The sequence below is a fragment of the Heptranchias perlo genome, chromosome 2 (genome assembly GCF_035084215.1).
Source record: "Heptranchias perlo isolate sHepPer1 chromosome 2, sHepPer1.hap1, whole genome shotgun sequence".
Lineage (NCBI taxonomy): Eukaryota > Metazoa > Chordata > Chondrichthyes > Hexanchiformes > Hexanchidae > Heptranchias > Heptranchias perlo.
The window spans coordinates 159,680,374-159,693,605 of record NC_090326.1 but is presented as its reverse complement, the minus strand read 5'-3'; the positions used below and the strand labels follow the sequence as shown (position 1 = coordinate 159,693,605).

Sequence of the window (13,232 nt, the reverse complement as noted above, 5' to 3'; positions counted from 1 at the left end):
TTAAGGGATATGGGGTTAAGGCGGGTATATGAAGATAGGTCATAGATCAGCCATGATTTCATTGAATAATGGCCAATTAGCCCCACGAGCCTGTTCCTACTCCTGTTCCTATCAGGATTTTGCCCTGCCACGGTTCTAAAAGTCACAAATGCACCAGGCGAACCTAAAAATGAGGTGCCAACCTGTTGAAGCTACAACTCAGGACTACATGCATGCTAAGCTGCGGAAGCAATATGCTATAAGACAGACCTAAGCAATTCCACAACCAACAGATCAGATCAAAGCTCTGCAGTCCTGTCACATCCAGTCATGAATGGTGGTGGACAATTAAACAGCTAATAGGAGGAGGAGGCTCTGTAAACATCCCCATCCTCAACGATGGTGGAGTCCAGCACGTGAGTGCAAAAGACAAGGCTGAAGCGTTTGCAACCATCTTCAGCCAGAAGTGCCGAGTGGATAATCCATCTCGGCCTCCTCCCGATATCTCCACCATCACAGAAGCCAGTCTTCAGCCAATTCGATTCACTCCATGTGATATCAAGAAATGGCTGAGTGCACTGGATACAGCAAAGGCCATGGGCCCTGACAACATCCCGGCTGTAGTGCTGAAGACTTGTGCTCCAGAACTAGCTGCGCCTCTTAGCCAAACCCTAACTGGAATTAGGGGTTACGGGGAGCGGGCAGGAAATTGGACATGAAGCGGAGTTCGGATCGGTCAAGGCCCTGTGGGTGGTGGAGCGGGCCCAGGGGCTGAGTGGCCGGGTCCTGCTCCTACTTCTTGTGTTCTTTAGATTTGAGGTTAGGATCAGATCAGCCATGATCTTATTGAATGGCAGAGCAGGCTCGAGGGGCCGATTGGCCTACTCCTGCTCCTATTTCTTATGTTCTTATGTTCCAGTACAGCGACAACACTGGCATCTACCTGACAATGTGGAAAATTGCTCAGGTATGTCCTGTCCACAAAAAGCAGGACAAATCCAATCCGGCCAATTACCACCCCGTCAGCCTACTCTCAATCATCAGCAAAGTGATGGAAGATGTCGTCGACAGTGCTATCAAGCGGTACTTAGTCACCAAAAACCTGCTCACCGATGCTCAGTTTGGGTTCCGCCAGGGCCACTCGGCTCCAGACCTCATTACAGCCTTGGTCCAAACATGGACAAAAGAGCTGAATTCCAGAGGTGAGGTAAGAGTGACTGCCCTTGACATCAAGGCAGCATTTGACCAAGTGTGGCACCAAGGAACTCTAGTATAATTGAAGTCAATGGGAATCAGGGGGAAAACTCTCCAGTGGCTGGAGTCATACCTAGCACAAAGATGGTAGTGGTTGTGGGAGGCCAATCATCTCAGCCCCAGGACATTGCTGCAGGAGTTCCTCACAGCATGTCCTAGGCCCAACCACCTTTAGATGCTTTATCAATGACCTACTCTCCATCATAAGGTCAGAAATGGGGATGTTCGCTGATGATTGCACAGCGTTCAGTTCCATTCACAACCCCTCAGATGATGAAGCAGTCTGTGCCCGCATGCAGCAAGACCTGGACAACATCCAGGCTTGGGCTGATAAGTGGCAAGTAACATTCGTGCCAGACAAGTGCCAGGCAATGACCACCTCCCCTTGACATTCAACGGCATTACCATCGCCGAATCCCCCACAATCAACATCCTGGGGGTCACCATTGACCAGAAACTTAACTGGACCAGCCACATAAATACTGTGGCTACAAGAGCAGGTCAGAGGCTGGGTATTCTGCGGCGAGTGACTCACCTCCTGATTCCCCAAAGCCTTTCCACCATCTACAAGGTACAAGTCAGGAGTGTGATGGAATACTCTCCACTTGCCTGGATGAGCGCAGCTCCAACAACACTCAACAATCTCAACACCATCCAGGACAAAGCAACTCACTTGATTGGCACCCCATCCACCACACTAAACATTCACTCCCTCCACCACCGGCGCACTGTGGCTGCAGTGTGTATCATTCACAGGATGCACTGCAGCAACTCACCAAGGCTTCTTCGACAGCACCTCCCAAACCCGCGACCTCTACCACCTAGAAGGACAAGGGCAGCAGGCACATGGGAACAACACCACCTGCACGTTCCCCTCCAAGTCACACACCATCCCGACTCGGAAACATATCGCCGTTCCTTCATCGTCACTGGGTCAAAATCCTGGAACTCCCTTCCTAACAGCACTGTGGGAGAACCTTCATCACATAGACTGCAGTGGTTCAAGAAGGCGGCTCACCACCACCTTCTCGAGCAATTAGGGATGGGCAATAAATGCCGGCCTCGCCAGCGACGCCCACATCCTATGAACATTTTTTTTTTGGATGACCTCCTCTGTGACTATGATGCATTATCTCTCCTCATCCTCTGTGCAGCCTTGGACACGGTCAACCACACCATCCTCCTCCAACACCTCTCCTCCATTGTCCCGTTCAGTGGAACTGCACTCATTTGGTTCCACTCTTACCTGTCCAATCGTAGCCAGAGCATCTCCAGCAATTGTTTTTCTTTCCGTCTCCACACCATTACCTTGGGAGTCTCCCAGTGATTTTTCCTTGGTCCCCCGCCTCTTGTTCATCTACGTGCTGTCCCTCGGCGACATCATCCGCAGACATTGCTTCAGCTTCCACACGTGCGCTGACAAAACCCAGCTCCAACTCCCCTGACTCCTCACTGCTTCTGTGATGAGACTGTTTGGATAAGTTGCAATTTCCTCCAGTTAAACATCGGGAAGGATGAAGCCATCATGTTTGACCCCCGCCTCAAACTCCGTACCCTTGCGATTAATTCCATTCCCCTCCCCAGCAAGTTTCTCAGTCTGAATCAGATTCTTTGCAACCTCAACGTCCTGTTCAACCCCATATCCTCTCCATCACAAAGACCACCTACTTCCATCTCAGTAACATTGCCCACCTCTACCCTGCCTCAGCCCATCAGCTGCTGAAACTTTCATTCATACCATTGACATATCCAGACTTGACTATTCCAATGCTCTCCTGGCCAGCCTCCTATGCTCCATGCTTTGTAACCATCAGCTCATCCAAATTTCTGCTGCCCGTTTCCTATCCTGCACCAAGTTCCAGTCACCCCTCACTCCTGTCCTTACTGACCAAATTCATTACTAGTCTTCCAACATCTCCAATTTAAAATTCCCATCATGATTAAATCTCTTCATGGCCTCGCCCTTCCTGATCTCCGTAACCTCCTCCAGTTCTACAAGCCCATCTCCACCTCAAACTCTCCATTCCTCTGACTGTGGCCTTTTCTGCATTTCCCCCTCCCTTCACCCCACCAGTGGCAGCCATGCGTTCAGCAGCATAGGCATCACATTCTGGAATTCGCTCTCTAAACACCATCACCGCCCTCTCCTCCTTTAGGACCCCTCCTTAAAACCCACCTCTTTGACAAAGTTTTTGGTCACTCCTACGAATATCTCCTTGCTTGGCTCAGTGTCCGTTTTTGTCTGATTGCACCTCTGTGAAGTGCCTTGGGACGATTTTCTATGTGGAAGGTGTTATATAAGTCTAAGTTGTTGTTAAGCACAAAAAAAGCCAAGCGTCAATCTATGTGCATATACAGACATAGCAGAATCTTCTAACAAAAGTCTGTAAAAAGCTGAACACTGGAAATGTTATGAGCTCATGTGCCTGTAATTGGAAGGTTTGTGAGCAATTGCACAGCATCATCACACATTATTCTCTTATTCACACTTGCAATAAAGTTGTGCTTTTCTTTTCAGACTTTAATCGAGAAGATGGTTTTCCTTATGCAATACACTGGGTTTAAAATAAAATGAAATGTTTGCAGAATAGATCTTTATTTTTCAGTAATTTCCTTGACAATGCATAAAGAAATTTAGTTTGACATGCAATGAAAACAAGACTTATGAGAAACAAACCATATAAAATATCAAATTCCCTTCATTCATTGTAGGACAGTGCAAAAGAAATCATTTTAAAAAAAAAGGTACACCTTTTCACTCAAGGATAAAGTTCATAAATGTGGTTCTAAGCAGTATGTTGGTTTTCATTTGAGCGAACCAGCACAGGCATGACGGGCCAAACGGCCTCGTTCTGTGCTGCAAGACTCTACGATTCTACGAGTAGCTCCGACTGCCATATAAATACTTCAAGACGTCCTTTTTTTAAAAACAGTTTGACATAATCCAAGTAAATCCATATGTAGCTTTTAACAAAGATTCTTCCATAATCCTTTTGGTAATAAATGATTGGAGGATTTTTGACTATTGCAAACAGCTCCCCCCACCTCCCCCGTTATCTAAACTCGGGCAACCGTCCCATGTTTTGCTCATTTACTAACCTGGGGTGTCGTCACCTGCCACTTCGAGACTGGTACCTGCCTACAAATGATGTGGAGCCAGCAAGCTTATACTGCTAGCTTTGCACCCCTCTCTGGCCAGACAACATGAAGCACTGTGCACACAAGCCCACAGCTCTGCTCAATCACGCTCGACAGCTAGTTCCATTTTAATGTTAAAGAAGCCAGCGGGACAGGTGGCTTACATTGAAATGGTGAAAAGTGGCATTTGAAAACTTGCCGGGTGGTCTAATGGGACTGCCCATGATTTTTATTTTATTTTCTTTGTCAAGGACAGCTGATGTGAAGCTGAAGCGGTACCTCACGAGGTGAACGCAAGACTGTTTGTCTAAATTCAATTTAGAAAACACTGCACACTAATCACACTGCAGTTTCAGTCGAGGCAAAGCAGGAAAGCTTCTTCTCGTGTCACCTGAGCAGATGAGTTATCAACACGCGGTACGATACTACTATCAGAGGTTGGAACGACAACTAGTATCAATGGGTTTCTTCATCCCTGTACTTACTACACACGGTAGACTGCAGGTCGGTGGAGCCTCCCCAAAGCTCGTGAGTCAGACAACACGCAAAGCAAGAACCGGCCGTGAATAAATTACTCAGGCTACGATTAAAAAGTCTCTTCTGCTGCTCTAAGACAAAGAAAAACTGATCAAACCAGAAAATGGTAGAACGCTTTAACAAGTTTTTAAAAAAGCTCCTGAGTCTGACATTACAATGATCAAGAGAAAGCTTGAAGCCTGCAGTACTAGCCTTAAAATTGTAAGAATGGGGATTAATGCCCTCTCTGTAGGAACAGGAGGAGGCCATTCAGCCCCTTGAGCCTGTTCTGCCATTCAATTAGATCATGGCTGATCTGTACCTCAACCCCATTTATCTGCCCAACCCGAATCTTTTAAACTCATGGGAATCTATCGCCCTCAAATTACACAACTTTAGAAACATATCTACTAATTTCAGTAATACGCCAACTAATCCAGTCCATCATTTGTTGAGAGTTATCCTGCCTATCGTTAAGAACTGGGCCCAAATCCTCTCAACACCCACCCCACCCCCTGCCCCCGGAGATTGAGAAGGGATTATAGCATGTGACTGATCTACAAAAAAGAACATATTGGGCCTTTTCCTATTCCTCAAAAATTCCTATGCCCTCAAACATTGCAAAAACATGCCCAGCTACCCCTAGGTGCGTCTTGTCAATACAGACAGAGCCGCAAGACAAACAAAAAAACATGCAGTCCTGCTATCATTTCTAACCACAGAAAATGAGCCCACTGCCCGAGCTTAACCACAGCCACAGTGCAGGGCTGTTGCTGGACCCGAGCAGATTCTCCTGCCAGCCCCCTCCTATATCACATCTCCCCGGAAAAAAAAAATCACACTATAATTACTTAACTTGCTTGAAGTACTTTTGACATTGATGAAGAATGCAGACAATGGGGGTTAATTTTGACTTTGGGTGATCGTGTAAAACAGGTGATTATCGATTCAGCCACCCATTATACCTCTCTGCCCATTTTAATTTCTATTGACTGCAATGGGGAAGAGATGTACAACAGGCAGCTGAATCGAGAGCACTCGTTTTTGCACTATCGCCCGAAATCGAAATTAACCCCTTTTAATGTTTTCCCCACAGCCAACAATCTCACAGAGTGAATCTCCTCCACATAAGCAGCTTCAATATCACCAGAGGTCTTCTCTGCAGAGTTTGTCAAGTTAGGAGCATGAAGACAGACCGAACACAAGGTTCCAAAAGTCAATTCCCACTCTCCGTTAAATAGCCAGTTCTCCATCTCTTTCTTTTTTAAAAGACTTGGCATTTAAGACAAGCCAACAAACATAACTAGGTTTCCCCTCACTATAAAGTATTTTGCTTTTTGCAGTCACTGCCATGCTGTAACTTCCACATTTATTTAGGATTGCTGCGCTGTTTTTCCTATCTAAATCAAGTCCATATAATTTCACACTAATAAATCATTTTAAACTAACAAGTTTAAAATTTTTATAAGCGTAGTGCTTATAACAACGGATTAGAGTAAATACAACAGGGCTACAACCATCCCTACATACGGTAATAAACACTTACTTCATCAGCAAACATTCCCAGCAATGGAATTTTACAGACTTTTTTTTCTCATTGAAACACATAAGATTCTGAGAGGGCTTGACAGGGTAGATGTTGAGAGGTTGTTTCCCCTGACAAGAACTAGGGGGCAGTCTTAGGATCAGGGGTCAGCCATTTAAGATTGAGATAAGGAGGAATTTCTTCACTCAGAGGATCGTGAATCTTTGGAATTCTCTACCCCAGAGGGCTGTGGATGCTCACTGAGTATATTCAAGGCTGAGATCAATAGATTTTTGGACTCTAGGGGAATCAAGGGATATGAGGATCGGGCGGAAAAGTGGAGTTGAGGTCGAAGATCAGCCGTGATCTGATTGAATGGCAGAGCAGGCTCGAGGGGCGGTATGGCCTACTCCTGATCCTATTTCTTATGTTCTTATGCATGAATAATGCGCATTGAGGTTACTGGTGTCCCTAACATTAACTACCCTGCAGTCACCGTACACTATTTAACAGTTATCCATGTAGGTTTTGAATCCCACTTGAATTTCTTCTTGTATGACACTTCGCTACCCACCCACACAATAATTATTTAATCCCTGTAAAAACTCCAGACGGCACAGCAAGAAAAGATACATAGTCCAGCTTGGTTCTCTTTGCCCAGGAGCTCTGGGTGTAAAAAGCAAAATACTGCGGATGCTGGAAATCTGAAATATAAACAGAAAATGCTGGAGAAGCTCAGCAAGTGAAGCAGCATCTGTGGAGAAAGAAACAGAGTTAATGTTTCAGGTCAAAGACCTTTCGTCAGAACGTTCTGATGAAAGGTCTTTGAGCTGAAACGTTAACTCTGTTTCTTTATCCACAGATGCTGCTTCACTTGCTGAGCTTCTCCAGCACTTTCTGTTTTTAGCTCTGGGGCGTAAACCGCTGGACATAGAAACATGTGTAGGCCACTTGGCCCAACGAGTCTGATCTGCCATTTTGTTTTATTTCTAGACAGCTCTACCTTCTTAATACCTGCTTTTTCTCCATATCCCTTAATACTCTTACTTCCCTTTTAAGCATCACAGTTAAGTTTGCATCAACGGACCCTCGGGCCAGGACATTCCGCAACCCTTTCTCGATTCACTGTTAAACGGCTTCGTTCAATTTCTAAGATTATCTCCCCTTGTTCTGGCCAGGTTGGCAGACGAACGTCACCCTGAATACGAGGGTCAGAGAGCCCCTCCCCAGTGCCAGAGAAACGGACACAAATGACAATGGACTGGAACTTCAGCGCATCTGTGGAGATCAATTTACCACGCGTTCTAGTTTATTTTTGAAGAAATTTAAGTTAGTTGGATCAGATTTTTTTGTCCTCTATGGAGAAACTGAGACGAAGAGCCATGGCTCATCGTGAAGTGTGTGAGGTGGAAGAGGAGATGAGCACTAATGATGTGACATCAAACTTGGATTTTGAAGCCTATAAGAGCAAGGGAATACCGAGGGAGGAGAGGGATTCATAGTTGAGGACCTGGGAAAGAATGAGTTAGGGAGGAGACGGGGTGATTAAAAGAAGCTACATGTCTTTTAGGGAGGGGGAAACGGTACACTGTGGGGGGATATAATACCGTTAGGAGTACTGCCAGGTCTGTAGGATAGATCCTTGGTCATCCATTTTGGGATCTTTGCTGTCCATCAGGGTGCGCAGGTGGGAAGGCGAGCACCTTCTTGGCGCTAGTCCCACATTGAAAAGGTTAGCCCGCCAGTGTGAACCTGAAGTGGTAACCAAGTTACAAGCCATGAGCCAAGTATTCAGACAGGGTTGATTCTGTAACTGAGTCTGAAAACTTCCCGCGAGACAATAACGCCTCTCAAGAAGCCTGGACCGATGCGGATCGAACAAAATTGTATGAGATAAAAACATAAAGGCAACATCTGTGGAGACAGAAACCGAGTTAACGTTTCAGGTCGATGACCTTTCGTCAGAATTGTCTTCTTCCAGTTCTGATGAAAGGTCATTGTCCTGAAATGTTAACTCTGTTTCCCTCTCCTTAGTTCAGATTTTCAGCATCCGCAGTATTTTGCTTTTAAAACTGTACGAGAACGGACTGGATTATAGTCATTCTTGTAATTAATTCTAGTAGTACAATGAAATGATTTTTCACAAACGGTTGTTTTGCTAAATTTGTATTAGAAAGATATTCATGCTTTTGGGGAATAAAATCATTGGTTATCTAGACATTTAATAGGGACCAATCAATATGGCTTTGCAGGTTATCATTACATATTATGGATCACCTCCTAAAATGCACATCTCGGATGCCAGTATTAGATGAGTGGAAGTCCATGCAGTTGGGCCTCAGCCCATCATTTTCTGACATCAACTAAAACGGCTTCTTAGAATTAAGTTGTCACTAAGTTAACACACAGATCGCAAAAACAACTGTTTTTGCTCCAAAATGCAAGTAACTCCTACTAAAGGTCTGTGACGTTAGCAGCAAAAGCATCATACAAGGTACCACACTTACACAAAATTGTTAGCCAAGATATTACATTTGAAATTGAATAAATAAAATACATATAAAAACATTTTTTTCCCGCAATAATAGTGCATGCTTAATCTGTAAAAAAAAAACCACCCAGTCAATTGACATTCCGCGCATTGAAACTGGAAGAAAGAAAGACTAATGATCTGACAATTCAACTTCAAGATAATTCCGGACAAATAATCGCCGTTCCTTCATTATCGCTGGGTGAAAATCATGGAGCTCCCTACCTAACAGCAATGTGGGAGCACCTTCAACACGCAGATTGCAGTGGTTCAAGAAGGCTGCCCACCATCACCTTCTCAAGGGCAACTAGGGATGGGTAATAAATGTCGGCCTTGCTAGCGATGGCAGAATGAAACTAAATAAATAATTCTCGACACGAGCCGTGCTTTCGCCTGAAATCTGCTCTATCGCTATCAGCAACAGGAGCTCGCTGCCAATTCGGACGCTGCGTTTACCACTGCGGTGGTTCGAGGGGTTGGCATCGCCTCAGTCAGCAGGTCCAGAGCAGTGACATAAAAACGGCACGATACTGGCAATGTGAAACAGCTGCCACTTCTTTCTGCCCGTGGGCCGACTGAATGTTCTTCAGTCCATGCAGGCCGGCGATGCCATTTTTTCACTGCCTCATCGGGGTCTAACCCCAAACAACCAGGAAGGCGCGCAGCCAGAGCTAAAGTCGTAATTGCGACTTTCAAACTGGGCACGCACAAAGCTGCGCGCACACAGTTGTTTTTGTGCTCGCCCAGTACCGCGAAATCCGCCCTGTAACATGAATAAGGCAGATTTGCCAAGCAATGGGACCCCGTGTGTATTAGCTGAAGCAATTCTGTGATTTCATTGAATCATAAAAAATTTACGGCAAAGGAGGCCGCCATTCGGCCCATCGTGTCCGCGCCGGCTGAGAAACGAGCCACCCAGCCTAATCCCACTTTCCCGCATTTGGTCCGTAGCCCTGCAGGCCCTGGTTTAAACGTAGGCACGAGATTCCCACTCCATTCACTCAGACAGAACATAAAAAGGACGAGTCACCGTTCGAATGTTTAAAAAGTCTTCCAAGTCATTAATTCCCTTCCCTCCCAAAGAATATTAGCTTTCCTTCAAACGTGTTTCACACGTGCTGTATGATATCTCCTGTGTAATATGGTCGGCAACCAATTGAATTAAGCACCATTTTAGGGATGCCAAAATTATCCTGTGCCTTTAGGAATCACTGATTACAATGGATCGCACTGCATCACCATGACCTTGTCAGAATGGAAGGGTAGCATTCACTTTGTGGATTTGGGAAGACTTAATGCTCAGCTAAACACTGGTATACCACAGTGATAACGGGAGAATGGAGGGTGCAGGAAGGTGGTGACATAATGAAGGATAAAGTTTTGGTTGGCATTGATCAAGGAAGGCCTGGGACCGTTTGGGTTCAGCTGGGGACATGAAAGGCTAGTGGCCCTGTCTTTAGTTCCTTAAAGCAGAGCCCTGACCCCCCCAACTGGCAAACAACAAGAAACGAGTGATGGAATAGGACAGCAAAGTCAACATCGCTAAAGTATTTACAGCACTTGGACAAATGACTCGAGCAGTGAAACGGTAAAGAAAAAGTAACATCTCTTCTAAACAAAGATAGAAGGGGCATTTTTGACACAAATTACATACAAAAGAAAAAAGTTTGATTAAATAATTTTGATGTGTTTGTTGCAGTTGGGAGGCTTATGAGCAAGTCATCTGGCTACAAACACAGCCTCAAATTATCTCTGCCCCCCATTTAAATGAAAGGAAGTGGAGTTTCCTGAACCAGATGAACTGTACAGAAATCACGTCCCCCTCGACTGTATAATTACCATTTGAAGAGATGGTATTGGAGGTGAATTATTGGACCAAATTCTAACATTTTATCTCTCGATCTGTCCCATTAATAAATGTCAATCTATTTTTAAAAAGTCATGATTAGAGTCGCACACATCAACAGAGAACACAGGGTTTTTTTACCCCTTGTCTTTCAAAAACCTTGGGGCAATTTTTGCGCTTATCAAGGGAAGTGATGTCTAACCGGGAGACCTGTACAGCAATCTGAGTATCAAGTAGTTCCAGGTCAGGTACAACACAACCTAATGCAGCGACAAGCTCCCTCTTTTTTGCCACAACAGGGTGCCCCAACCCGCCCCCTACTGAAGAAAAGGAGGCCCCTCCATATCGCCAAACATGTAAAGGTACCACTCTAAAATGTTCAGTTTCCCCACATCAGATCCCTTATGGCCTCTGAGTTGAGCTTGTCAATCCCAGGCTAACGTGCCAAGTTATACGCAGGTTTGGTGCTGTGGATTGGGTTGAAAGTACACAAAACTCTTTTCATTCAAAACGCTTACAGATGACAGAGAAAGGAGATTTTCATCCCATCCTTTGGCAAAGAACATGAACCCTGGACACAGTATCCAAGGTAAAAAGAGTGAAAGACCTTAGGACCCCCAGTCTCCTGGGTAAGGGGCTTTCTATCTAGCATGTGGACAATCACGTGTTAAACTCACCTTTGCGTGTTATGTAAAGCCATCTCTCACTCATCAATACCATTATATCTATAATCAAAGGAAGTGTGTGCAGAGACACAAGTTGTCAACTCTTTCCATTACAAATTGCTATGTCCACATTTATAGTGGAAACTGTGCATGTAAACTTGTCACCTTGTAATGGCACCCTCTCCACTGTGGTGTTGCTGCAGCACCAGCACTGGCAGGAGAGTGTAGTTCCAGCGTGGCAAGTTTACACAGGCACTTTCCATGGTAAATGTGGACGCAGCAATTTATCGTGGAAACATAAAAATAAGGACAGAATGTATGACTTTGAAACGGGGATCGAATTACATCTGCACACCTTGGACCAATTATCTTCTGCTCTCTAAACCTGCTTCCCTCGAAGACTACTCTTGGTCTTGACTCACCATGTGCAACAGCATGGGAGATCGATCCAGTTGCATCTAGGTTTTACTGTCCCACACTAAACTTCTGGAGTACCGTTAAGCACTTGGAAGGCAACACATTATAAATGAGTGATCATCTTCCTCTCCTCCCAAAGAAAATTCCATTTCTCTTTCGATGGGACTTACATTTTGGGAAGAGGGGCAATTTTACGTTCCTTTTAGAAGTCGTAGTGTTTCATTTCAAGTCCAAGCAGTAACTGTGGTGATGGTGACGACATCATTAAACATATTGAAGGCACATTTGAAAACACTCAGTCGCTGCGACCTTTCCATCCGCGGTGTTGGTCAATGGTCCGGGTGCTCCTGGGTATCAGACTCCGCTGTCGTGCGGTCTCTCGGTGAGTTTCCTTGACAATATCTGATACGTGGACAGACAGGCCACTCCTAAGTGGAAAAGGATCTGCCAAACGTTCCTCAGCCCAAATAAATAAGAATTGCATATAAAGATGAGAACCAACGCTCCGGGCGCCTTGATCGTCCTGGCAGACATGTAGAACAGGTACAGGTAACACTGCAAAAGAAATGGATTCAACCATTAAAATAAAAACACACTGCACACTGTACTGTTCAGCGCAATCAACAGAACCATGCTTTATTCATACATATTGGCTGAAGTGTTCGAACAGTAGACATCACACTGGGCAGGAAGTGAACGAAAGGCAAAAATTGTTTAATGTGTTACTTTGCTAGTAATCTCTCATCTACACGCTGCCCCTCAGCGACATCATTCGAAAACACCTCAGGTTCCGCATGTACGCTGACGATACCCAGCTCCACCTCACAACTACTTCTCTCGACTCATCCACTGCCTCTGATTTGTCACACTGCTTATCCGATATCCAGTACCGGATGAGCAAAAGTTTCCTCCACCGAAATATTGGGAAAACAGAAGCCATCGTCTTCAGTCCCCGCTGCAAGCTCCGTTCCCTAGCCACCGACTCCATCCCGCTCGAGGCTGAACCAGACTGTTCGCAACCGCGGCGTCCTATTTGACCCTGAATTGAGCTTCCGACCCCGTATCCGCTCCATCACCAATACTGCCTACTTCCACCTCCGTAACATTGCCCATCTACGTTCCAGCCTCAGCTCACCTGCTGCTGAAACCCATGCCTTTGTTACCTCTAGACTGGAGTGTTCCAGTGTTCTCCTCGCACCCTTGTGCTCGCTGACCTACATTGGCTCTTGGTACAGCAACGCCTCGAATTTTAAAATTCTCATCCTTGTTTTCAAATCCCTCTATGGCCTTGCCCCCCCCATCTCTGTAATCTCCTCCAGCCCTACAACCATCCGCGATTTCTGTGCTCCTCCATTTCTGGCC

At 45.4% G+C, this 13,232-nt stretch overlaps 1 protein-coding gene across 1 annotated transcript in view; it reads right to left on the bottom strand.

Moving 5' to 3' along the window:
- Positions 1-7,298: 7,298 nt before the first annotated feature.
- sec22c (SEC22 homolog C, vesicle trafficking protein) overlaps positions 7,299-13,232 on the bottom strand; it is a 40,403-nt gene continuing 34,469 nt past the window's right edge. The window contains exon 7 of the mRNA XM_067968261.1: positions 7,299-12,425. Coding sequence (XP_067824362.1) covers positions 12,225-12,425 — 201 coding nt within the window. The 3' untranslated portion in view covers positions 7,299-12,224. The remainder of the gene's footprint in view (positions 12,426-13,232) is intronic.